General features: G+C 42.3%; 1 protein-coding gene across 10 annotated transcripts in view; it reads left to right on the top strand.

The window, feature by feature from the left end:
- The window catches only part of EPHA5 (EPH receptor A5), a 197,037-nt gene that overhangs the window by 27,931 nt on the left and 142,812 nt on the right, over nt 1–26,294 (top strand). For all 10 annotated transcript variants that reach the window (XM_032997735.2, XM_032997734.2, XM_032997732.2 and 7 more), the window contains exon 3: nt 14,800–15,463. In XM_032997735.2, the coding sequence (XP_032853626.2) occupies nt 14,800–15,463 (664 nt within the window). The remainder of the gene's footprint in view (nt 1–14,799; nt 15,464–26,294) is intronic.

Here is a 26,294-nt window from a genome sequence, read left to right as displayed (position 1 = left end):
CTCATTCAGAGTCTGGTATATTTAACTCAGAGGAGTGGTCTCCATGTAGACAGGCAGTACAGATGGGCAGGAGCTACTGAGTCCTTTGGAGTTCCAGTAACTAAGTCTGGCATAGCCTGTTTCTCAGAGCTGTGTAAGTGTATCGAACTGGCAAATGTCTTTATTCCTCAGGGGATTTGGTTATGATGCTGCCTGTACAATGTTTGTAAAAGGCTTTTGCTGTGAAGGTGTTGGAGAGAAAGCAGGGAATCTCAAGCAGTCCTTGCTCAGTGTTTGCAAAGCTATTGTGCTTGCCACTAGCCCAGGTAAATCTTTTGGACTCCCCTTTCCCCTGCCCCTTTTCAGCATGGTGCTACTCCTGAGGCTTTCTGCTTGCAGGGTTGGCTCCTCCAGTGCTAACCTGGGTGTTTTTCCCCAGAACTGTTGTTTGCAGAGGCTGACCTCGCCAAAGCTGGATGTGCAGCTTTGTCCCTGTGCATCTCTCCAGCTGTTGCAGAGGGTCTTTGGCAGAAGCCACACTCTACGTTGAGCTTTTTTGTACGAGGGGGGCTTCTCCCAGATGAATTCCGTGGTGCATATGTCCTTGCTGGAAGACCACGTAGTGTCCCCACTGATCAAGGATAAAGCAAGCAACTAGGACCCAAAATGGGTGCTAGTTCCATAGGTGTCCTGTGTTTTCTTGAACTGGGAATGAGCTCAAATTATCTGTCTTGATTGTTGTCTTTAAAAATAGACTGTCCCCTTCCTTTTTTCTAACCTTTGTTTTGTCTGCTCAAAAATAAAGCAGCAAAGAGAGAAAATAGACCGAAAACAATGCTGTGACCAAATCTATTACTTGGCAAATTTCCTTTCTTCTCTGCTCTACGCAGTTTTAAATCTGAGAACTGAACTAGTTTTCTCCCACATTACAGTAAATACGTAAGTAATCAAAATTATATTAAGAAAGTTGGGCAACTCCCTGCTGTTCAAATATGTTAATTGCAAATCATTGACATTCTAGACATGCTGTTTCTTACTGAGTTATAGTTTCCTTGCTGGTGGAGTAAAACAATCAATTGAAAAAAAGCACCGTACTACAGTACTTGCTAGTTCTCGTTATTTAAAAATAAGAGCAGATTTGGGATTGTGTGAGCTGAAGATAATGATGGTGTCGTTTCATAGGATTTCAGACCAGTGGGTCTGCTAACATTATGTAGTTGAATATCCTGTGGTATGTACAGCATAGAAAGTTGTTCAGGGGTCCCTGCAGCAGGTCAGTAACCTTGACTTGACCTATGGTGCATCTTCTGGAGAGAGATTTCTTCTTTTATTCAGTCTTCCACTTAGGTTGAGTCCACCTTTCGTAGCTTGTGCCAACAGCAAGCTGTCATTGCTCTAAGACAAACTAACCTTTCTAACTTGAATTGGTCAAACTTCAGTTCTCAGTCAATGGATCTTGCTATGCCTCTTCTTCCTAACTTTACAGGTATGCACTAGTCATCTTACTCTTTCTCCTTCCTACACCCTGTTTCAGGCAAATAGAGGCTACAAGCAAGTTAGCCACATCTCAGTCTTGAAATTTTTTTACAGATTTTTGTGCTTTAGGTTTTTGATCTCTCAAGTAGCTTTGAACTCTCTTTTCTGGAATCTTTACAATTTGTCCTCACTGAAGTGTTGCCATTTGAAATGAAAGTGGCTTTCTGGAAGTGGTCCTAGTAACGTATTGCATTATATTTTTGTTTGCTCTGTGAGGCAAATGGTTCATGAGAAGAAATTCATTGTTATGATATAAACCAGGTTGAAGTAAAGGGGGAATCTTAGTGGCTGATCATCTGGATTCTGTGGCAGGGAGGAGTTGGGGTACAGTGCCAGATGTGTTTATGACCAGAAACTGTGTCCTAGAGCTGTGCTGAAGCTTTTGACATCAGTTGACCTGGATGCTTGGTTATTTGGTAAGGGGAGTCCCTGATAGATGGATGTGCTACTACATGAGTGCATCATGTACATCATTTCTGGTGGGAAGACAGATTCCTGTTACAGAGGAAGATACAACCCTTCAGCCTTTGAAAGCCCCAGGAAAGATAGGATGCAATCCTGGCTCAGCATTAGCTGTGGGGCAAGTAAAGGCTTTGTGGCTGCAAAGCCATATACCTCACAACATCTCAGGGCTCTGCATTCCCGAGTGGAGGAAACTGCACCAAAATCACCTGTTTGCTTGGATGGCCTGTCTCTGACTGCTTCAGTCCACGCAAATATGAAAACTCCCCTTTTGTGTGTATGAGTGGTAGAGTTCTTTGGGTCTGGTCCTCTGTCACTTGCACCCAAGGCAAGCAGAAGCTATAGAGACGCAACAGCATGTTTTTGTGTCCTTTCCCTAAATGGCTTATTCCTTTACTTGGTATGAAATTTCTTTCACTGCTTACTGTTTTAAGTTTCTTTGTGCACAATAACTTATGGATGAGTGCAGACATTATTAGAAAGTTTTATGTATTGTGCACTAGGGGGGCAACTTTTCAACATCAGAGTGCCATTTCTTCAGCTGTCTAACTTGCAGTGGGTACGTGTTTTGGTAAGAAGAATTATGTCAATTAACCACATAACCTGTAGAAGTGCTGTTTCCTATGCTAATTAGTTCTTCCTCTGAAAATTGTACTTTTATGTTTCAAAATGTATTCATTCATCCTTTTCTTTTCAAACTTCAACACTTTGTGAAACACTCATCCAGTTTCACTGAGTCTGAAGCTGAAGAGACAAAAGATTGAAAGGGGATGGATTTCATGGTTTAACAGCTAAATAATAAAACTGAGTTTGTAACTTCTTGTTTGTGTGAAGAGGTCAACTGGTCCATTTTGTAGAGTAAGGCCTAGAATAGGGATGGATAAATAATCATATGCAGTTTCTGTGCTGAGTAGTGCTTTTCCTCCTGGGGACTCCTGAAGATTATTTAAACTTTTTTTTTTTACCAGAAATTCAGGCCACAGATGAGGATTATCTTGCGTAGCAGTAAAATGCTGTTGCTGTAGTTTGGCTGTGTTATGTCCATAAGTCGCACAAAAATGAGAAGAGCTTGCATTCAGTGATGGGCTTGCTGTCGAAGTGTCTCTTTCATACATGAGTCCAAGGGAGCTCCTTGCTTGTAGTTTCTGACCAGCCCTTGGCCAGCGGGGCAGAAGCTGCACTGAAAGGAAACACCAAAGACTGGAGCTGTGCAGGATGGCAGATCAGAGGGTTTGTGGCGGCCAAACCCAGGAGGTCCATCTTAACCTGGGACGGATAGGCTGTGGCTCTGTTCGTATCTCTTCATTTCCCATCTTAACCTGAATCTTGTGCTGCTGGAGAAAGGGTTGGTTGTTGTCAGTCTCATTTATCATAAAGAAACGTAGCCCCTTCCCAAGTCTGTGTGTTTAGCTGCTAGTCCTATGCTTCAGCTCCAAGTTCTAACCCACCATTAATCCCAGTGTGCCCTGGATGGAAAATAATGGTAGTATGAGCTTGTAGTTTAATTGAGCAGGCGAAGACCTAACAATAGACCAACTCATTCATTTTCTGTTTCAACTTTTTTTTGATAGTTTTTCCTCTGAGCAAATGTATGTCTTCAGCATTTCTGTGTTCTTCCCCTTTGTGCCTCAGGGACTTAGCCCAGGAACAGATCCTTGTTGTAACCTGGTGAGAGGAACATATATGAACCCTTAATATCTATATATTCAGTCTCTACTCCCACATGGCACAGCCATGCTAGTGCTAGATTTAAGGTGCCTTGCTTAGGTGATGGATACATGTGGGTCGCCATAGGCTAGGCTGCCTGAGCAGATACTTTCTTCTGAAACTTCTCCAGATCCCGCTTGAAGGTTTCAAATGATGGAGGTTTGGCTCCTGTGACAAGTTCTCCCCGTGGCTGATTTTCTGCCCCCCTTCCAGCTGCCCCCCCCCCAATAAATAAGTTATATTACCTTCTCTTGAGAAGTGTTTAGTTTCAATTCCTAGATCTTTTCTTGGTTAGATGAAAACAACAGAAATTTTCTCTTCATGTAGGTGTTGCAGTATTACCATCAGGTTTACACATAGTTTACCTCTTGGTTAGGAAAATAATTTGAAATTTTACAGTTTCTTCTGAAAACTTCGGCCGCTTTCCTAGGCTTCGCATTATCACAGCTGGTTGCTGAAGCAGCATTTATTTTAGCACTGCAGACAGCTCAGTATCTAGCACATGATTGTATTTGCTTCCCTAGCCATGGCATTTTGATGTTCAGTTGGTTCTTCAGCGGTTGTCAGATGCCAGAAGAGACTGTGGAGTAGCAGGGGGTTGCAGGTGAGGAAAAATAGCTGAAGTATGGAACCTTTGCAGAAATGTATCTTTTCAGAGATGGTTAGGATATAGGACTTTCATCATAAACGAATAAACACATCCATGTTTCTTCAACTCCAGATTTAAAGAAACATCTATGTCCAGACTGTATCTCAGTCTGATGGATTTACATCCTTGTAATTCTGGTGTGCCATATTTAAATAGTAACATAAACCTGACACAGTGGGAATTAAATCCCATAGAATAAAAAGTAACTAGAAGTTTCATTATGTTGTGGAATAAGCATAACAAGCATCCACATGTATAATTTATTACCTGTAGTGGGTAAGTACTTAACAACAGTCATAATAAACTCATTCTGCTCATTCATTTTTAGATCTTAGCACACTGATTCAGACCTTAACTGAAAGTGAATATACAATCAATGTGGGGCTTTTTATGCTGGTTTAGTAATGTAGGCCTGCCGAGGATCTTTAATTAAATAATTATTCTTTGTTCAATCACGATAGATTGCTTCACTATAGGGATTGCAGGCAAGAACATGCAAAATCTGCCCCAAACTGATCATGTTTTAGCTGCTTACTGTAATCCTGCATAAGTGATAGTCTTTGTCAAACAAAGCAACAAGAGCAACCCCAAAACCAGGAAAAATTTGTAGGCAGACATTAAAAATGCAATGCATAATTCTGAGGTGATCAAAGAAAAACATGCCAAGACCCAATTTGGTGGTGCTGTGAACAAAGTTACAGCTGTCTGACAAATGGGAAAACTGAATTTTCTACGGGGTTCCGGTTTAACAGTTTGCTTTGGTTTTAGTGACAGTTGTAAGGTGGTCAGCATGTAAGGAATCGGAAAAACTGGATTTCGGTTTTCTTACTGGTAAACTCATGTAGTCAAGAGGTGACAAATGGAGCTGTTAGGAGGTGCAATAAATTGCATGGTGTTTGTGCCTGCTGTGTGCAGCAGTTCCCATAAGAGAGTCTGCACAAGCAGAGCAGCCTCCTCATTTCTTCTGCCTGAGTGTACTGGAAATGCAAAAAATCTGTTTGGCGTGGGGGCTGCTGCTTGTAGCATCACACAAGGCTGACTTCAGATGGCCCCTGCTGCCACGGCATGTCATTAATGCAGCCCTCAGCGGCTGGACTGAGAGGACTTCAGTCTTTATTAAGGGAATATAATCATTTAAGCCTGAATAAGCTTCAAAGCTCTAATGTGACTGTTTGGCCAACAGAAATGAGATGTAAATTTGTGCTGAATAGCCACTGATTACAGAAAGATGATTAATGCAAGATTTAAAATTGATTTATGGGTGCAGTTGTCAAGGCCTAAGCCATGAATGTAATATTATCTCTATGAAAAGCTTTGGGTAGATTAGAGACCAGGGAGCAGGGGTAAAATAATGCATTTGCTGGAGGGTCTGCTATGGTGGATGGGCTGTCTGTAATCTAGTCAAATTTGGTATATGCCTGAGAGTTTAGGCTTTGCCAGTGCAGCACATGGAAAATTGTATCGCTTTGCCTGAAACATTAGAAAGTTTAATCTGGTTTATTTTCATTAAATGTACTTTTTGATCAAATATTTTTTTCTCTTTTACTGGAAACTCTTAAAAAATGTTTCCTCACTTTCAGGATATGATAGATAGCCAAGGACAGTGATAAAGATTAAGGATTTAGTTTAGTTTTTGCGAATTTTCACTGTTGTGTGCATTAAAAATAAGCCAAATGCTTTGTGTTATTGCAATTGTAGTAGACAGTTAGAAGCCCCAAATAAATTTTGATTTATTTAAATATTAGGACAGCGTTAAAGCAACAAGGAGAACTTCCTTTCTTGCTGCTTTTGAAAATTGTTCTGTGAATCTCTTGGTAGCATCAGATGAGTAACATGAACAGCTTCCCAAAAGCTTTGAAGGTCCAAGGGTTTGGTTAGAAATCTAAGATGTATGTCATACTGTAAGTCCTTCTGAAAATCTGACTGTCAGTCTTCTAGTGTTAAACTGTGTGGTGTCAACACTGTTATGGCATTTGGTAAGTTGTTCTGCATTAAGTGTTACATTAAACAGTGAAAAATTATTTAATGGTATTGTGTTTCTTCATTGACTCTTTCATGCTCATCTCTGTCTTACCCTCAATTGCTGAAGCATGACTTGAAATTGATATTTTAATTCGGATGTACAGAGAATTTCAAACCTTTAGGGGGGAAAAAAAAAAATGAGGGGCAGGGAGACAGGGCTTGCAAATAACACATTGCTTTGTTCTGGGAAGGGTCAGAGCAGTCTCTGATTAGGCATGCTGGAGATGGGCTGATGCTCCTTTTCATTTCAGTTGCTCTAACCTCCAGCTGGGTTCTCCTTCCATCTGGAATCTGGTCCTGACATCTTTCATTGATCACACAAATGATCAAAGTCTGAGCAAAACTTCTGTCCCATTTTCATTTTTTCTCCATTGCATCTTGGTGTACAGCACTGAAAAGTCGAGGTGACTTTGTCCTGATGTTACTTCATTTTTCAACAGCTTGAATTGTGCAGGTGTCTGAGCAGACAATATATTTCATCATAAACATGTACTGCAAATAACTTTTAAGGTTTTAATTGTTCTTCTTGCTTGGGAGGCACTCGGTTTAGCAAATTGCTGCTTGTGTTTTGAGATGCTATCTCAGCTTTACAGAAATCTGCAATTGTTTCTTGTCTTGTCAGTAGTGCAGAGCAATTGAGGAATTGTCAAAACTTTTGCATTATGTTACACCAAGGCAGTTTTACTGAGAAGTCTCCTGCACAGCCTGCTGCAGAAATAGGTGTGACAGCAAACTTTACATGCATATTACAAATATAAAAGAATATTGAAGAATTGTTTAAGTAGGAAATTAATATGTTTAAATAGTAGGAGCTGATGATGATGAAGCTCTGTAGGTCACTTCTTAAGTGACTCTGATATGTCTTCACATCTAGCACTTATTGAGAGAAGCAGTCATGCTTAGTCTAACAGTTTCAGCGTGGGCCTTTCCTGTTTGATGCTTTTCCTCAGCTCTGATCAGTGTGATGGTGTGAGGACCTTACTTGGCATTACTTTGTGGAGGAGGATGACTTATAGCAGTTCTGACTGTGCACAGGACTTTGGAAGCTTGACCTAGGTGGAATTAAAAAAGATCCAAAACACTAAGACACAGAAGTATCCACCCAGATGCTTAAGTTCTCATTTCTAGAAATTGCATTTGCTGCTGCTGAGTTGTTCTGAGTATTGGAGTGTGCAACTGGCAGAAATGGAGTTGGGATGGAGTATGATGGTGCTGTGAACATCCATCCAACTCAGTTCCACTGTAGTTCTGTTTTATAGTGGAGATGAAAAATTAATTGTTCCCCCATCTTTGCTAATCCCTCTCCTGGCCCCTCTCACAGTACTAAGCAGTACATAAAACCTTGGCATTGAGTGAAATTGAGCCTTGTTAAATCTTGATACAGTGGTGAGTAGCTTTTAACATAGGGTAAGGCCCTTCTCCTCTTAACACCTTTTCTGCCCACATACTGAAAGAGGTCATTTAGAAGCACATGTCTGGCTGTTCCTTTAATGTTGCTGCAGCAGTGAGAATTTGCTCTTTAACTTTTTATTTTTTTGGGGGGGGTGCGGTAATGGAAGTGACTTTTTAAGTCTGCTTTCCGCTAGGCAAGTATCACATGTGAGATAGCAGGAAATACGTGTTTGGTTAATAGAGAGATGGAGAAAAATGTTCACGAGTCAGATGTGGCATGTCTCAAAGTTGCTTTAAACTTCCAGTTCATACCTCTTCACAATTTACTTCCTCACTTTATGTTTTAGTTTATGAAACATGATCCTTAGCTTCTGGCTGGGAAATCTGTAATGAGTGAGGAAACTTGCATTTACTTCAGGATATTCTGAGGCTGTGTGCTAAGCAGACTGTGCAGCTTAGTGGCCAGAGTAGAGTGACATTGTAAAAACCAGCAGAAAACTGCAATCCAGAATGAGAAGTGTAGCCCAAAAGTTGTGGTATTCTTACTTGTTTTTATTTATTTTCCTAGTTGGACAAATTGAGGGGAATATGCCAAACCAGCAGTAAACGCTAACTTCCTTCTTTGGAAACTCAGCTTTTTAATTTAATTTCATTAGACCAGATTTGTGTCTGAGTAGGGAGATTAATCAGATCCTCTCTATCCTCTGTGTCTGTTACTCATTATGTTTTTTGCTTGACTAGTAACTGCTGTCAGTAGGAATATATGTCTGTATGTATAAATGTCTTGGTTGTAAAATTGCCATCCAAATGAGGCTTGAGCCTCGAGTGGGGTGAGTATCAGGTGTATGGAAATGGTAAGATCCTGGGCAGTTGCAACTGCTTCTGCTATTTAAAAGTGTTAACACTGGGCCAAATATTGTTCGTATTGAACTCGCTGCAGTTTCCTTTTGTTACTGGCTTCTGCCCTTTACATAAGCTCTAACCCCCTGAAAAAATAGACTGAGGCTGAGGAGGAATCTTTTCACCTTTTGCATTATAAAACTTGATGTTGGTATTGGAAAAGAGAAGTTTGTCTGTACAAGTAGTAAGTTTTTTTGTTACTGTTTTGGTAGCTGAAGTTTTGAAGTTTTTAAAAAGTATGTTTGAGGTTGAAAGAACTAGTTTGGGATATTCTAGAACAGTTTTCATATTAATTTATTTTTTTTCCTGCCCTCTATTTTGTTTATGAAGACAAGATGATAAACACATAGTTTGGCAGGCTGTCAGAATATTTTTTTCACTGATTTTTTTCTTTGACCCCTCCCCTCATTTCCTAGCTTAATCCAAGTACATAAATTGCTTTGGTGTCCTGATTTTTTTTTTTTTTAATTTCAAATTCGTGATTTACTGGAAAAAGTTACATGGCTGTGGCTGGTGTCCTTCCACTGTCTGGTTGGTTCAGGGTAGAAGTGGGGATGCAAGGAGGCTGGCCCAGTGAGCAAGCATCCTGCCCCGAAGCAGACTTTGAACTTTAAGCCTGAGTTGTCACACTGGCACAAATGCTTAAAAATTGTTGCCTGAGAGTTTAAAACAGGATCCAGTGAACTGGCAGTGGTGAAAGAGAGCTGGGCAAAGCCGTTTTGCCTTCTGTTCTGTCTGTGGGTGACATGTAGTAGGCACCATTTATCCTGTAGATCTTGAGCTGCTTGCCACGTGTCTGCACTGCTCCTCCACTGGGAAGAGCAGACTTGCAAACTTGCAGCATTGTGTCAGGTTACTGCATTTTTCTTCTGCTTGAGAGTGGTTTGGATCACTGTCCCTCGTTGTGAGGGGGGACCTGGCTTCCCGTATGCTTCATCAGGTGCTGGTGGACTCTGGCACCATCAGTAGGTCACATAGATTATACTTCTTTCTAATGTTAGTGTTAGAAATAGAACTGGTTTGTTCCTGCCAGTCCTGAGGTCAGCATCACTTTAGAGGAGGCTATGAATAAGTTACCCAACGATTTCTGGGTACTTTCTATTTTGTGTTCTTGTTCTCTGAGCAGGCAAAACCCTTTTAATGAAGACTGAAACGCCTCCAGCAAAAGCAAAGATTCTCTTTTAATCATATGGCTCCAGAACTGAAAACCTGAGCAATGCCATGCATTGCAGGGCGTGTTGATAAATCTGGCAATAGTGGTGGCAGGCTTTGAAGTAGTTGGATTTTGGGAGGGGCATGTCTGTAAGTGGTGTTTTCTAACAGGGAAGATGGTGACACAGCTTTATTTAAAGCTAGCACAGCTCTGCAAAACCTTCTGCAGTGCAGAAAAAAAAGATGCGTAGTGCTCTGCCTGGCTTTCACTAGAGATTTAGCCTTACATGACCTCACTGAAGTCACTGAAACTGCATAGAGGAGAGCCTGCTTCTTATTTGCTTTGACTTTGTAATATGATAACAGGTGGAAAGCCGGCAGGCAGCTAAAAAAAAAAAAAAAAAAAACAAACCCACAAAACAACCCAAAACACCAAAGTGTTCGGGTTTTGTGATGGGAGGATAGCAGCAAAGGGAGGGAAGGAGCAGGTTGCAAGATAAAGTTGAGTAGCAGGAGGGAATGTGTGTGGGAGCTGAGCTGGAGGCTATTGATTGGCAGCCAGGTCTTAACATCAGCTGCATAAAAGGAAATCGAAGAGACTGCCCAAATATTACCAGGATGAAAGGCAGGATAAATAGCACAGAGCTGAATGCTGGGCTGGTCTGCCCTTCTGGAAGGGCGGCAGGTCTCTGCTTTTAATTTGGTATAGGGATTGCATAGCACCATGCTGCGCTCTCCTCTGCACTGGTGTGTACTCGTGCTAGGTGTGACAGCAGGATTTTGGGGTAAAATTACCATCTTCTGTCTGTGGGCAAAGCACATGGAGTATCTCAGATGCTTCCACACATTCAAAGCCTGGGATCTGAGATCTGTGCCAGACTTCTCCTTTTCCAAAAGAAAAAAAAAAAAGGGGTGTGTGTGAGAAATGCACAAATCCTTTTCCAATTTTACGTCTCTATGCCAGCAGATACCTGAATTAACATGCATGTATTGCAGAGCTCTACACGGTGGGGTGGGAAATGAAATGGGAGTGAATGAGGCTTCTTGTACCCAGGAAGCCTGTGAAATAGATAATGGGAACAAAGGCAGGTTGCACGGTCCGTGGAGGGAGAGAGACAGGCTGGGAAGGTTCAGGTAAGTCTTGGGAACCCCCTTATTTAATGCTGGTAAGGCCCCTTTCCCTTTTAAGATTCCTAGGATTTTGCGAAATGCCTGATTTCTCTTTTAGAGATGCTAGGATGCGTGGAATTAGGAAAGAGGCTTGAAATTTCCACACCACCTTTAGTGGCTGCTAAAGAGAGTGAGTTACTGAAGACCAGTAACAAAAATTCTCCTTGCAAAAAACCTCTCAAAATGAAATAACAAAAGCTCTGAAATTTTCATCCTGCCTTGTCAGTATTTGTTTTTGGGACAGCAGCCTTTCGCTGTGCTGTGGTAGCAAATTGCAGTCCTGGAATCCTGGAGATTAGAAACAAGCCTGAGTAGCAGACAGCTGGTTAATGTGTTTTAAAACTGTCTGTTTAACCCAAGGCTGCTCGACTGAATGCTTTTTTAGCTCTTATATTTTTAGTTAGATGTGTGATATCTTTGGCCTTTCTATAGGCAGACAGACTGCGTGAATTGCATGCTTCCTATTGATGGAGCTGAGTGCAGTCTTTAGCTTCTCTTCTGTTAACAAGCCAGCAGTAGTGTACTGGAAATTTCTGATTCAGAAATAGGTCTTCTATAAATGATTTAGCATCAGGCCATTGAAATGCATTTGTGTTTTCCTTCTTAGGACTATTAAAGACAGAGAGAAAACATTTAGCACCAAATTAATGGTTGCATTTTTGTTTTAATCCTGCAGATGGGGTTGATTTATATCTCAAAAAGATGTGCTGCAGAGAGGAATTACAATATTAAACAGTTTTTCAGTTGTACATATTTTTTTTTTAATGCCAATATTTTCAGCTAGATGCTGTCTCTTTAATGTGGTGAGTTTTCCTTTTCATTAACTGCAAGGCGCTGCATTTCATCCTCTAGTTTTGTATTCCTTTGTTGGTCGAAACACTTGTCTGAGGTCTATAGTGATTGGGAAACTGGTACCAGACAGAAGGTGCAGGGGCTCTTACCTCCATCCTCTTCCGGGGGAAGGAGTAGAGAAGATGGGATTAAATGACAGAGCAGAGATTTTGCACTCTGATAAAAATCTCGTTGGCTTTCTCTTGAGGATTACACAGAGATAAACAGCCTTAGCTCATTAGCACCTCCCTTTCCTCTTGCTCTCTGATGATTGCTTTAGGTTTGATGGCAGGTGGTGATGGCAGGATTTGCTCTGATCCGGGGTGCAGTGCTGGAAATGCAGCACATCCTGAAGCCAGAGATGTTAGGTCATGTGCTGTTTCTTGCAGTTGAGATTAGACTCTAGCTCAGCTGATGTATTTATGCTTGGACCTTCCTCTTCATGGTGTGTAGTGCTTTCAGTGCATGAAAGCAATCATTGGAATCAGTGGATTTAGTTTTTGAAAAAAAAAAAAAAAAAAAAAAAAAAAAAGAGTTTTCTTATACTCTCGCTAACAGAGCTCCTGAAGCAGCAATGGAAATGAGTTTAACTTTGTAACTCTGGAGAGTGTGATGGTTGGGTCTTTGAAAATTGATCTGGCAAGTATTAAGAAAGAGAAGTGATGGTTTTTGATACACCTTCAAATTAGGTCACTAATGATATTACTGCAATATCACAATCATTGCAAATGTTGGCTCTCGGAAAGAAATACACATTAGATGCTCCCTAAATGTTGTACAGTTACACTGTGTACCTTTTGGCCATCCATACACAGCCCCCCTTGCTGAAACTGGTCTGAACAATTTCCAGCTCTCAAATGCTTTTCACCACCTGCTGGAGGTTAACACCTCTCCATATCTGCTGGTTGATGTGTGTGATTGTTCAAGTGATCCTCTGACCTTCAGCCAGAAGCAGAAAAGGTTTAAAGTCATTAAGGTATGTCCTGGGCTTTACTGGGACAGACTCACCTGTCCCCAGGGTTGATGCGGCAAGGACTTCTGCCCAGGTCAGGGGGAGCGGAAGAATACCCTCCCTTTTCATCAAATAGAGAATCACCACTGTGATAAAAATAAGACTTTGCATTTACATAGTGTCATGTTAAATGGATCTACTCGGAAGCATGTATGTACAGCATGTTTAGCACTTAAATCAACCACAGTAGCTAAAGAATAGTGCTTTTTTGCTTTTTAATTTCATGTATCTAAACCCACCCTGTTTACTGAAATGTAGAGAAACTAGCTGCAGATTTGTGCTATCTTGCATACTCTTCCTGTGTTTTCTCAATGGCTCTACTCTTTGTAATTGTTAATTGCCTCTCCTCAAAGTTAGGTGTGAATCCTGCACAGATCTGCCTAGCTTTTGCTGCAGGTGTGTCTCCAGCCAGCTCTGTGGCACTAGGAAGGAAGGGTGAAGTGACAAGTACATGTTAATCACGGCAGGGTTGTGGCCTCTTTAACCTCAGGGACATAAAAAGGGTTTAGAAATTAAAATACTGCTTAGCATGACAAAAATGTCCTCAGGTTAGGTTCCTCACTGGGAAGACTGGTGGTAAGTGTGAACTCTGTGCATCCTGCACATCCTTCACATGCCAGGTCAGGGAGGAAGGAAAATGCTTTTCTGCTGGTATTTATAACTTATTTTGGACTGTAACATCAGGTTATATTTTCATGCTACTTGTTGCGATTTTAATTTAAAATTTAAGAACAGCATTTCCCCTAAAAAAACTTCATCATTATGTTGACTCTGAGGGTCTTCCCTGTCAGCTCATGCAATAATGGCATCTGGGTTGAGAAGGCTTTCAACTTCATCTTAGGTTGTATTTCCAATGAAAAAAATTGGCCTTTGGCCTTAGAAGACATGCAACTTGGAATATAGCTGTTACCTTGTACTGGAGAACCTTTAAATTATGCTCTGTGCGTTTCCTTTGTGCTCTATCTGCATCTGTGACTAGATGTGGGCAGCAATGCTGAACAGAGGATGGAGGAGGTTTTGGGAATTAAGCCGTTGTAGATGAGCAGGTCAAAAGTAGAAGGAAACAAAACTCAAACCATCACTGGTTGTCCTGAGTTCTTTGCTGTACTTACGTAGGTTATCTAATCTCTTAGTGCAACACTACAGTTGTCAAGAGGAGAGAGGAAACATTAATGTTGTTTCTCTGTTGTAAGCACTGTTGCGGTGCTACTGACTGGTGTGCTGGGTCAGGAAAAAGCATTTCTTCCAAGTGATGCACTATAGGGCATGGCTAAAATAAAATGAAAAAACAGTTGCTACAATTCCCACCAACAGCTGTGAGAAGTTATCTGGAGCTCTGCTTAAAAACCTGTGTAGCACACAAACAGCTCAAGATTTGCAGATCCCTGTAACCTTTACTGGAAGTAATCTTCTCTTTACATGGTCAGGAACTCCTCTGACTAGCACACTTGGGGAGAGCAAAGGCCCATTTACTTAATATATCACTCTGCTGATTTTCTGGCAGGCTGTTTGGTGGCACAGAATAGCTTGGAGAAATGTGGTTCTTGTTGTGTTGGACAGTGATTTGAGGATGTGGTAAAGGAGCCTAGGGGAGCAGGGACAGACGACTGTAAATAGCTTTTTTTCTCCTATGTGGATGCATTTGAAAACGCCAACTCACGGCCCCATCTGCTTTTGTTTTGTTCCCTAATGAAGTACTAGAGGACAAATCCAGCAGTATGTTTTCCGGCTTCTGAAATGAAAGGTTTTAACTAGCATCCTTTTATATTTCCAAAGGGTCTTTTATCTGACTCCTATCAGGCATGTATCGAGCTTCCAGTATGGAAAACTTTGACACTTGAAACATTCTCCCCCGCCCCCCCCCCCCCCCCCACTCCCCGAAAGTCCTCCTGAACCTCTGAAGCCCCAGGTGCTCTTAAATGGGAAAGCTAAGGTTTTGCGGGAGCTGTAACTTTTAAAAAAAGTAATACTTTTCCTTTTTATACAGTGGGAAGAAATTGGTGAGGTGGATGAAAACTATGCTCCGATACACACATACCAAGTATGCAAGGTAATGGAACAGAATCAGAACAACTGGCTTCTGACCAGCTGGATTTCTAATGAAGGGGCGTCCCGCATCTTCATTGAGCTCAAATTCACCCTGAGGGACTGTAACAGCCTTCCAGGAGGACTTGGGACTTGCAAAGAGACTTTTAACATGTATTACTTTGAGTCAGATGATGAAGATGGGAGGAACATCAAAGAAAACCAGTACATTAAGATTGATACCATTGCTGCTGATGAGAGCTTCACAGAGTTAGACCTCGGCGACAGAGTTATGAAGCTAAACACTGAGGTGAGAGATGTTGGGCCCCTAACAAAAAAGGGATTTTACCTCGCTTTCCAGGATGTGGGTGCCTGCATTGCCCTGGTCTCTGTGCGTGTGTACTACAAGAAATGCCCATCGGTGATCCGCAACCTGGCGCGCTTTCCTGATACCATCACGGGGGCAGATTCCTCACAGCTGCTAGAGGTGTCGGGCATCTGCATCGACCACTCGGTGACTGACGAGGCACCGAAGATGCACTGCAGTGCTGAGGGGGAATGGCTGGTGCCCATCGGGAAGTGCTTGTGCAAGGCAGGGTATGAGGAGAAGAACAACACCTGCCAAGGTAAGGATTTGCAGGGAGGGTGCTGTGCTGAGGCTGCCGAGGTGATGTGCAGTGTTGGCTTACTTCTCTTTCATGGCCTTCACGCTTGGTTGAGTTGACAGTGGTGGGTCAGGTTCTCGCTTCCACTGAGGTCTTTTGGATGACTGTGACGGCGTGGAGAAAGGCCTTGGGTGGGTGTAGTGGGACTTGATACCTTTGTGGGGGTCTTTCTGGTGCTTACATGTCTGTAGACAAGGAGAATCTGGCATGTCACTATTATCTTTGGAGCACTGTTCTGTTGGGTCCATGAGGCGATGGCAATCTTATCTGTTATTTAAAGCTTTACGTTAGTTTTCCCCAGTATCAGGGTTTTCTTATGAATTTTAGGAGCTTGTTTACTTTTTTTTAGACTGTGCCAGGGAATGTTTGGAGTTAATCTCCCTATGCAAGATGCATTTTGGTTTTTTATTTAAAGGAGTATGTTTTTCTCTCTTTATCACTCTACAGGGGGTGGGGGGGAGTTTGATGTGGCATGAGTTGATTGATTTTCCCCTCTGGTAAATATTTTAATACAAAGCTGCTCAGCTGTTCAGAGTTAAACCTAAAGCCCCACTGATCAAAATGCTTCCATGTGTGCTGAAATTTTCACACAAGTAGCTGGTCAGCATATGCCTCCTGAACCATCAGGGGCCTTATGCAAGAGATCTAGGGTATCTGAAGCTCAAGACCCAAAAAGGAGTACTTTAAAAGAAGTGCAGCATACGTTGAGTGTATAATCTCATTCTGTGGCTTGTTGTATTACATACTTGTTTATAAAATTTACAATTCCATTCTAAATACGTAACAGGTAGCTTAAAATTGATTTGGACATAGAAGGGGAAAGAAAAAAAGATTTCAATGCAGTTTGCTTTTTACAAAATTATTATGTTGATAATCAGTCCCATCTTAATTGCCTTGTACTTGCAGTGACTTAGTAATAGAGATATTGTGGGGAAGGCAGAGGAATTTTGCTCCAACCAAAGTTGGTGTTGCATTTTCTCTTCATCTCATGCGAGACACTTGTTATTGGTGTTTGTAGTGTGGTGCAAAGGATAGATCAGTACATATCCAAAGCAAACTGTGGCCTTGATCCTTTAGTCCTCAGTCACACACTATGCCCCTGAAGATTACATAGTTCAAGTCTCTTCGAGGATTGACTTGAAGAGGAAATGTAGGTATGTTTGGTTTTGGAGAAACCTCTAGTAAACAGCATGTGGAGTGTGCTTTTTGACCAGGATAGCCTCTTTTTGCTGTGGATGTACTCAGTACAGCAAACTCTGACTTGGTTTTACTTTTCCTGTGTCAATAATGATACTACTCCTATTTAGTCATCAAGAAGAGTTGGACTTGATGTTTGATACTGCATAAGGGGAGCTAAGATCAACGTTAGCCCAAGCTGAGTAAGTCTAGACTGCCACAGATGAGGGATATAGGTCAGAGAGGTCAACCAGAATCTGCTTCAGTATGGCTAAAAATACTGTGTCTCAAAATAACATGCACTGGTTGGGTGCTATGTCTAGACACTGACTTCAGTCACCTGTAAGAATTTTTGGAAGAAAAGGGTACATCCATTAGTCATCTTTCAAATCCTGCCCTCCCATGCTGCACGAGATATGCAAAAGCACTCTTGAAGATCTCAAAAACAAAACACCAAAAAACCTCAAACCAGAAGATTGGACTGGTTTGAACTAGAAACCTGAGACTATCTTTGAAGAGCCTACTGTGCCTATAGAGCAGTTGGATCTCTCATAATGCTGAGATAGTAATCTGGAGTGTGATTTCAGAAGACCTTAGTAATTTGAGGTTCTGCTTTCCATTTTGGGGTGTGTGGTGTTTTTTTTTAAATTTATTTTTTAGTCAATTGAGAAGACAGTGTTTGGCTCCGCTATTTATGACTCTGTTGGGTAGGACTGTGATCATAGTTTAGAAGTGTAAAGATGCTTTGTGGGGGTGTACCACTGACCTTTTTTTCAAAAGACATACCCACATAAACTACTCTTACACTTCACCTACAGCCTGCACCCTTGGCAGTAGTTTGTCACTTTAATTGCTCTAGAGCTGTTAAAGCCCATAATTCTTGTTTGTAGGAAAGCCCTAAATTCTATCACCAAATCAATGGGATGTTGGGATCTGAGTGCTGATGGAACAAAGTCTGAGGGCCTCATTTGGATGTCTTGTGTTAAGCCCAGGCCGCGGTGCCAAGTTCCGAGATGCTCAGTTGATAGGAGATATTCAGCCTTAGGCCATTCAGGAGGTCTGTGTTCAGCGTGTATGGATGATTTGGATAGTTATATTCACAAGGATGAAAATTTTTTTCCTAGGACAGTAAAGTTAAATTTTGCAGGCCATAAGCAGAATAAGTAACAGCAAGAAAGGTCCTGTGTGCTTGTAGATGCTTTCCCACCCCTTCCCAGCCTGACTGGTGTGTAGGAAATGCACTCCATGCCTCTGGCTGGTGTAATGATGGTCTTGGCACTCTGCAGTATAGCTTTGACAAACACCAAAATAGCTTCTGACCTTTGGTTTGTACATCACTTGAGTGCATCTTGGAAGTGGTCCCCCTGCTTGCTTTCACTTAGGCATAAGCAGCTTATTAGTGACCACGCTTTGGGAAGCATTTTCGACCCAGAAGAGCCTGGCTTTGTTTATTAAAATTTCTCCTGCAAAGATGACATTTTCCAAGCTCCAGTGTCACGTCTGGACAGAGCAGACTATACTCTCTTATTAGAGGTGATGTAAATCCCAGTCACCCTCCCAAACATATGGGAGCTATTGAAATCCCTTCTGCCTACAAATCATTAATTGGCAACGTTGTTCTGAATTCATCATCTTGTCAGCAGGGTTCCTGTTTGAAGAAGGCACTGGCAGTAACAGCTGAGCAATTTCCCTCGCTGGGGACACAGAGGTTGTAAATATGACATGGTCTAATCTTCTTATATAATGTGCTTGCTCTATCAATTAATATAGGGAGCTACGTAGTAGTAACTGTAAAGAACCCAAACTACTTGGATTTTTACACCTCCTTTGGCAACATGGCCCATTTATCGGCGACAGGTAAATTGTGACTATTTTGGGACATGTTTATAAAGGATCAGTGTTAAGGTTCATTATTCACAAGAATAAATTGCTGTACAAGTTAATCAGAGAAATGAAAGCACTTGCTCTGAATTTCTACACTAGTTTCCAGGGCAGTGATTTGGAGCTGCTAAAGGACTGATGGTTAGTGGCTTTGCCATAGTGCAGCTGGTGCAGCCTGAATGGGTCCTTGAGGAAAAAGCCCAGTTTCAAGTCTGTCTGGCCAATTTCAAGTCTCCTAACGGTGGTCTCCTTCTTAGCAGGCAGTACTCAACCAAAGTTGAGGGCCAGATCCTAAAATGCTGTAAAACTTGATGTAGCGCCATTGAAGTCTGTCTTTACTCATTTATGGATTTGGCCAAACAATTTCTTATCTGCCCCGGCCTATGCTTTCCTTCTTCCTGCACTGGCATAGGTGAGTTTTATTGTAACTTCAATTTCAGTTGCATACTGTATACAGCAGGGTTCACCATTGGGGTTTACATAGGAAATGAATAAGGTTATTGTGAAAGGGGCACCTTCTGGCACTTCTCTTTGTATTTATCCTCACCTTCAGCCCAATATGTTCTCAGTGAGATGCAGGAAGTGCTTATTTTTATGTCTTTAAAGGTTCTGGAGACCAAGCTACTGGAAGGGAGGGGATGTTGGCATGTTAAGCTAATGGGACCCAAGTACACTTGGCAGTGGTGAGGTCCTGCTGGTGACTGGGGGGTCACAGGGTGGTGACTACTGATGTAATTGATTTGCAGATCCTGTTGTTTTTTTCAGCTGCTTTTAGACCTGAAACACAAATTCATTAAATATTTGAGGGTTTGTTTTTTTTTTTTTTTTTTTGTGTGTTTTTTTTTTTGTTTGTTTGTTTTTTGTTTTGTTTTGTTTTTTTTTTTAAAAGGAAGCAAAACTGCACTGAATGAGATCCAAGCTGAGAAGGTGAGTAATGAGTTCAGGAGGTCATGAGGCTCTCCTTTCCAAGAATGTGTGCATGCTACTACTTGGAGACATCAAAATGAGTACAGCTGGTTTTAGCCAGCTACAAAGTATGGACAAGATTATAGATGTTAGAGGTGGACAAAATAATGGAGGAAAAATCAGTGAAATCTTTCTTCACCCTTGCCACCGTCTGAGGAAGAACTTCGAAACTGACGGCTAGAGGGAAGATGGATTTAGGATATGGTTTTCTGGTTTTAGAAATGAACTGCTGCCAGAGGAAATACTTAGATTTTTTTTTTTTTTTTAAAAAAAAAAAAAAAAAAAAAAACAAACCCAAAAAAACAAACAAACAAAACAAAACAAAAAAACAAACAAAAAAAAAACAAAACAAAAAAACCAACTCTAGAATGTTCAAGCCCTTCTGCTGTCTTAAATACTGATGTTTGATTATTCTTCCCTTAACCAACTTTGCTGAACATACCTCAATGCATTTACAAAACAATATTTATTTTTGCTGATCGTTCATTACTTGTGTTGAGATTCAGCTGAGCTCTTGCCAGGAGAAAAGAGAATTTCTTACAGAAAACAAGGGTTGCAGAAAAACCTTATGTTTGCAGGTCTTTTATTCTGGATATAATTAAAACTGATTGACATAGGTAGCTAGCTTATGTAGATCAGTAGTTTACCTGTGGAATCAGTTCTCAGGTGATTTTGTTGCTGGCTGATTGGGGGTGAAGCAGAGTTACTCCCCTTCCTTCCAGAGTGGTGCAATCCGTGCAGATATATGAAAGCACTCCCAGAGTGGTGATTGCCCCCCTGCTGATCAGATTTTGGGAGGATATTTGGAGGCAGTTGTTTTTTTGCAGCTGTGCAGGAGTAGGCAGACAGAGGTAGTGACCCCCGGCTGGTGGATAGCAGAAGGCATGGTCTGTGGAGGGTTGAAAAGCAACTGAGGGCTTGCAAAGGTGATGATGGCAGAGCTACACTTGATGATTACTGTGTTTCTGTGTCTGCACAGCAGCTATCAGCTATCCCAGAGGCCTGTCTTGTGAATGAAACACATAGCTGATGCAACAATAAAACCCCCTGCATTTTTAACAAATTCCCTGTGTGCAGTTTCCTCAGGTGATGCAAAGCTGCAGCTCAGCCGTTGCCTTCCCTGTCCCCTTATTTCTAGGAAACGGAATGTGCTTATTTTGGAGCTTAGACTTTTGCTCTGAAGCAGCCAGTGTTTCTGGTTTTGCATCTGATGTAGGTGCAGGAGAGGGGCAACTTTTCATCAACCCCTTCCACAACTTGCTTGCCTGCCTCTTCGCCTCAGTTCTGCTGAATTCTTGCTCTAAGCTTGTTATGGACGCTAGGAAGACAGCATACTACTAAATCGTGCCAGTCTTGTGGGACACTTCCCAGCTGGGACTCAGGTGAATAAGACAAGTGTGCTTCTACCCTTGTGGTGGAGTGGAAAACAAGCAAAGTCCAGGAATTAAAAAAAAAAAAATAAAAATCTTTTTAATTGTTCTACTGGGAGGTGATTACATGGCAAGAAAAACATTGATGGAAATATTCAGTATATGGTGAATACTGAATTTGGAAATACAGTTGCCCCTCCAGGGAGTTCTTTGCCCATCATTCATACTTCTCATGTGTTTTTTCTGATTAAAAACCAAATTGGCTGGGAGTATAGCATAGTAGGTGTTTATATAATTATGAGCTGAAGTGCCTAGTTAATTTTAATTAGGCACAAAACCAACCAGTGTCAGAATATCTAAAATTTTGGCCATGCAGTGTGTATTATCTTTTCAAATGTAAAGAAAATTACTTGAATGCTGCGTTTCAGCAAAAGGCAGTTGTCACTAGAAGGGGAATGGGGTTTATTCTGTAGAGAATCGTGTGCATGTATATATTTAGGTGTCTTGTTCTACAGCTGAAATAATTAACAAGAGCAGGGAAATGTGTTCCACAGATCAACACTGTGTTGCAACAGGATTGATTAAATATTACTCTCCCCTTTGTTTTATTTTGCATGTGTATTTGCTTTCATTATTGGAGGCACAGTATCTGTGTATGCGCAATATATTGTCCTTTGCTAATGAGTTGTAACCTTCTGCACTACCTTATACGCTTGTAACCCTGATGACTCTGAAGATCTTTCCTCATTCTGCAGCGATGCTTTTAGGTCATTACTTTGACCAACGTAACCTTACTGTTCTTTGCAGTGTGGCTGCTGTGCAGTGACCTTCCAGAAGGACAGTTAAAGAGTACTTTATTCCCCCCACAAAGTATAGTTTGATCAGTGCAAATAAAATAAGGCTTGGAAGTAGCTCCAGACGTGTAAGCTGTGAAGGTCATGTCTGCTTCTTAGCCATAAGATATTTTGGGGCAGGTCTTAGGGGTATGCTTTTTAGTCTAGCCCTGGATAACTAACTGATATTTACTTGAATACTGACTTTGTTTGGTTTTAGCTTTCTTGAATATAGGGTATCCATTGGTAGCTCAGGGAAATTCTTAAATTACAGGATGGGAGAGGTATTGCCGGAGAAAGAGTGTGTTAGCCTTGGTGCTGTTAGGCTCCTTTGATTGCCATCTTTGACTTTGAATTGCTTGGAAGCAGCTCACTTATTAATTGTGGTTTTTAGAAACAATTAAGGACTCTGGAGAAATACTAAGAATAAAGTACATGAATGCTGGTTGGCAATGCAGTGAATTTAATTGCCTTGATTTAAGATATGGCTGTCACCAGCTGCCCACTCTGTCCCATTGCTGGAAGCTGCTGCTGGCTCTGCAGAACTGGATAGTCTGCCCGTGAGCTGATGCGACCCACGGAGGGCTTGTCTTGATGCCCCTGCCTGGGGGTAAAAAAGATGTGGGCACTATCCCTGGATGGTGATCTTTAGCAAAAGGGTGGCTGCAACCTTTCAAACTGCCAAGGGACTGCCAGAGCTCATTTGTCAGAACCTTCATTCCACCTCATTTATATGGGGTATTCAAATGAAGCTGTACTATTGTGTTTTGTTCATAATTCGTGTTTTCAGTTTTGTGTTTCTCATTTAGAAACACTTAGCAGTAGTTAATGGTGTGTTGACATTTCAATAACAAGCTTTTCTCTCTGCATGTTTTACATCTTGTCCATTTAAACTTGCTTTGGGTTAATAGTGAGGTTGAAATCCAGGCTCTACAGAAGGAGACTAAAACTGTGCCTTGTATGAACAGATTCACAGCTTTTTATTTAATTTCTTTAGCTCGATAAACTCGTCTCCTGTATAAGGTAAGTGTTCAGTCGACTGCAATAAGAGCAAAGAGACTGCAACACAGATGTCTGCAGAAAGAGGTGAATCTGCTCTTCATGCAAACAGAGATGCCCATTTATTTTGCTGGAAGTCTGCTAATTTTCTACCACTGAAAAAGTTAATCTAGTATAGACACAATGTTGTCCATGAACAACACATGCTTAAGGTTATATTGAGCATGATACTGATGTGCTTCCATTTCTGATTTCCCTCAAGGTGGCTATGATGATGTTAATACTGGAACAAACTTGAAGAGCAAGTCTAGGTGTTATATAAACCCCAAACTGTACCTTCAAAACAGGTTAAAGAACAAAAAAAGACAAAAGAGGCAATGCCAGGCTTGTGGATGTCTCCTATTACTTTCATATATCTATCTTATATTTATAAAGGTATGTCCTTAAAAAAAACAGCTGAAGTTTGAACAATTGGGGTTTAAGATGACAACTTTATTTTCTCTGCAAATGACAGTCAATCAAGTTAAGGTCAAGGAAATCCTGTGCCCATATATTCCGAGGGGTGTGCATGTGTGTTCATGTCCCAAAATCAAAGCTCTAAGAGCTGCAGATCGGTGGCATTATCATGACAAATCCACTAGCCGGGGGTTGAAACAAGGTTGCTCCTGCCTGCGTGCCTCCCTGTGCTGTCTGAGGTTATGTTTCTGGAAGCAGGATGGGTGGGAGAGGATACCCATCAGCAGAACATCCTCATCTGCATCTTTATCCCAGTGTCCATGTACAGCCCACTGTGGTGGTGGTGGCCTCAGCTCCTGTGACAGGTTTGCCTGCCTGGCATGGCCCAGGAGGCAGCTCTAGCTTGGGACATGACCCATTCTTGCAGTGAAACTTGGTGGTTGTCGTGGTTTGAGCTTGGTATGCAGCCAAACACCATGCAGCCACACTCTCTCCCCCTTCCCTTCCAGCAATAAGAAAGGACAGAGAGCCAGGCTTGGGGTTCGAGATAGGTCTGGGAGGGGAAAATCGCCCTTTATGGTCACGAGCAAAAGGCAGACTCGTTAGGGGAAGAAAAAAAGAACATACACTTATTACAGACACTAACAACACTTAACAAAGTAGGACAGTGAGAAACATTGCCACATCTTGAGAACACCTTCCCCCCACCCCTCTCACAGGAGACAGTCCTCCACAGTTTCTCTGACGTGAGTCCCTCCCATGGGCTGCAGCGTTCCCCACACTGCCCCGTTGTGGGACACCAACTTTCTCCAACTGGAGTCCCTCCCATGGCTGCAGCTCTTCCCGAGCTGCTCCGGCGTGGGACACCCCCGCATGCTGCAATCTTCCCAGCGCTGAACTACAACAGCAGGGTCTGCCTTTTCCCACAAGACCCCGGCCTTCTTTGGGCACAGCACCTTGATCATTCAGGCAAAAAACACAGGCCATAAATCAGTGTCTGCTCTACCGTAGATCTTCATGAGTGATGGGGGGGCACCCTGCCGTCTCACCACAGGGTACAGGGGGGTCTCTGCTCTGGCACACCTCCCCCCTCCTTTCTTCCTCCGTTCCTCCACTGACCTTGGTGTTCACGCAGCTGCTGCAGCTCCTCCTCACAAGTCCCACTGCCCGTCACCACGTCCTTTCTTAAATATGTTATCGCAGAGGCGCAGCCGATTGGCTCAGTTTTCGAGCAGAGGTGGAGCTGATTTGGAGCTGGGGGAGCTTCAAGAAGGTTCTCGCAGGGGGCCGCCCCAATATCCCCCTCCCCTGCCACCAAAAAACCCCACCACTCACTCAAACCCAGGACAGCGGTGTATACTGATTCAGGTCCTCATGGTAGGCTTTGAGTGGCTTGTGAGTAGTTTCACTGGCACCTCAGACATGACTGTTTCAGTGCGAGGAAAGAAATAGTTATTACAGACTATTAAAAACATTTCCAGGTCATCCAAAGGGCTTTTCTCTGTTGGATCTTGAAGGATCTACTTTATGAAGTAGGTCAGAATCACTATTCCCCAGTTAACAAATGACAGCCCTGGGCCAGAGGCTGAGTTGTTCAGTGCCAACCAAAGGCTAGAGCCTGAACCAGGGCTCTGGATGTCAGTGCTGTACCTAAAAGAGCATATGCTCTTTTTATGGTCTTAGACTAACCTAAAACCCTTGTAAGATCATTCATCTCCAGGTGGATTAATTGGGAAGTGACAGAAAAAACTTACTGTTCCTCTAGAGCTGGAATTTGAACAGAAGTTGTCTTTGCAAAAGGCTTGCTTTTCTGCCTCAATTAGACGCTTTCATTCAAAAAAATTTTCGCCTGGAGGTGCATTTTCTGAGCAGCACTCATGTCAACTGGAGCCTCTGTCTAGTGTGTAAGCTGTGCTGAATCCATCTCTACCCAAAGGTCCCTTCTGCTGCCAAAGCCTCAACTTTATTGAGTACCAGACCCTCTGTATATAGATCAAAAAGCATACCCTGCTCCAGCAGACTCTCCAGTCTCTCTGCACGTGTGTGACTAGTATTACTTGAATAAAATGAGCCTGCCAAGGGATCCAACAGGGTCTTTATTGAACTCCGGCGTCACAGTTACTATCCACCAAATGAAATGGCTGCCTCCTGCATGGTCATAAGGGTCACTCTGCTACAGTATGAATTCCCCAAATAATGCATTAGAGGTCTTACACCGAGTCGGACGGGCTGTCATCCCATTGCAATGGTGACAGAAGTCACAGCGTTGCCTTCGAAAGCTGCCTGGAAAGGAAGCTTTTTAATTACTGCAGAGCCAAATGAAAAGCTGCTCCCTACAATCGTGGGGAATGTGCTAATTTGGTATTCAGCGGACGCAGCCTCTGGGTTGCAGCTTCCCATCTCCGAGCTGCTTTGCATATAGCCTGCAATCCAGACAGAGCTAGGACCATGGACTTCATCACCTCTGGGGCTCTGTGCGGGTTCGAGAAGCACCAGCGATGATGGGATCTTGGGACAGGAGCCAGCGTTTTATTAGTATAAATCCAAGGCAATTGGGCATGTTAATTACTGGAACAAATCCACAGCAGGGAGGAAATGGTTCAGGATAAAGGGGAGGTGCCATGGTTAATTGCCAAGATCCACAGCTGCCCTGTGACCCTGTGCTGGTGGGATTTCCTGCATTGCAATGGCTGACTTGCAGCAGATTGAGTATTATTTCTCTAGGAAGAAACCTCTAGAGCAAAGTGTCTGCAGAGGGAATTTGAGGTAAAAATGGCTAAAGGCTCACAGAGTACAGTGGCAAAACCAGTCATGGGACCCTCTAGTACCAAGTCAGATGTTGCTCAGGGATTTTGCATGCATGGGAGTGTGCTGATAAGCACACGGATGATGGGAGTTTGCCCTTCCTGTCCTACCTGGTTCGGGGGCTGCTTTTTGCCCAAGTGCTTGATTCTCTTTCAGTGCCAGAGCAGGTGTTTGACAAGAAACTCATCCTAAAAGTGGAATGTATGGAAATGGTTACAAGCCTCTGCAGAGAAAGACAGGTGTTTCTTTCAAAATAATCTTTCCCTCTCTGCCTACACAAAGTCCTCAGTCAGGCTCAGATAAAAG

Source organism: Tyto alba, unplaced genomic scaffold (genome assembly GCF_018691265.1).
Source record: "Tyto alba isolate M040663 unplaced genomic scaffold, T.alba_DEE_v4.0 Super-Scaffold_23, whole genome shotgun sequence".
NCBI classification, from domain to species: Eukaryota; Metazoa; Chordata; class Aves; order Strigiformes; family Tytonidae; genus Tyto; species Tyto alba.
The sequence above is the reverse complement of the archived record's forward strand: the minus strand, read 5'-3'. Positions and strand labels throughout refer to the sequence as shown.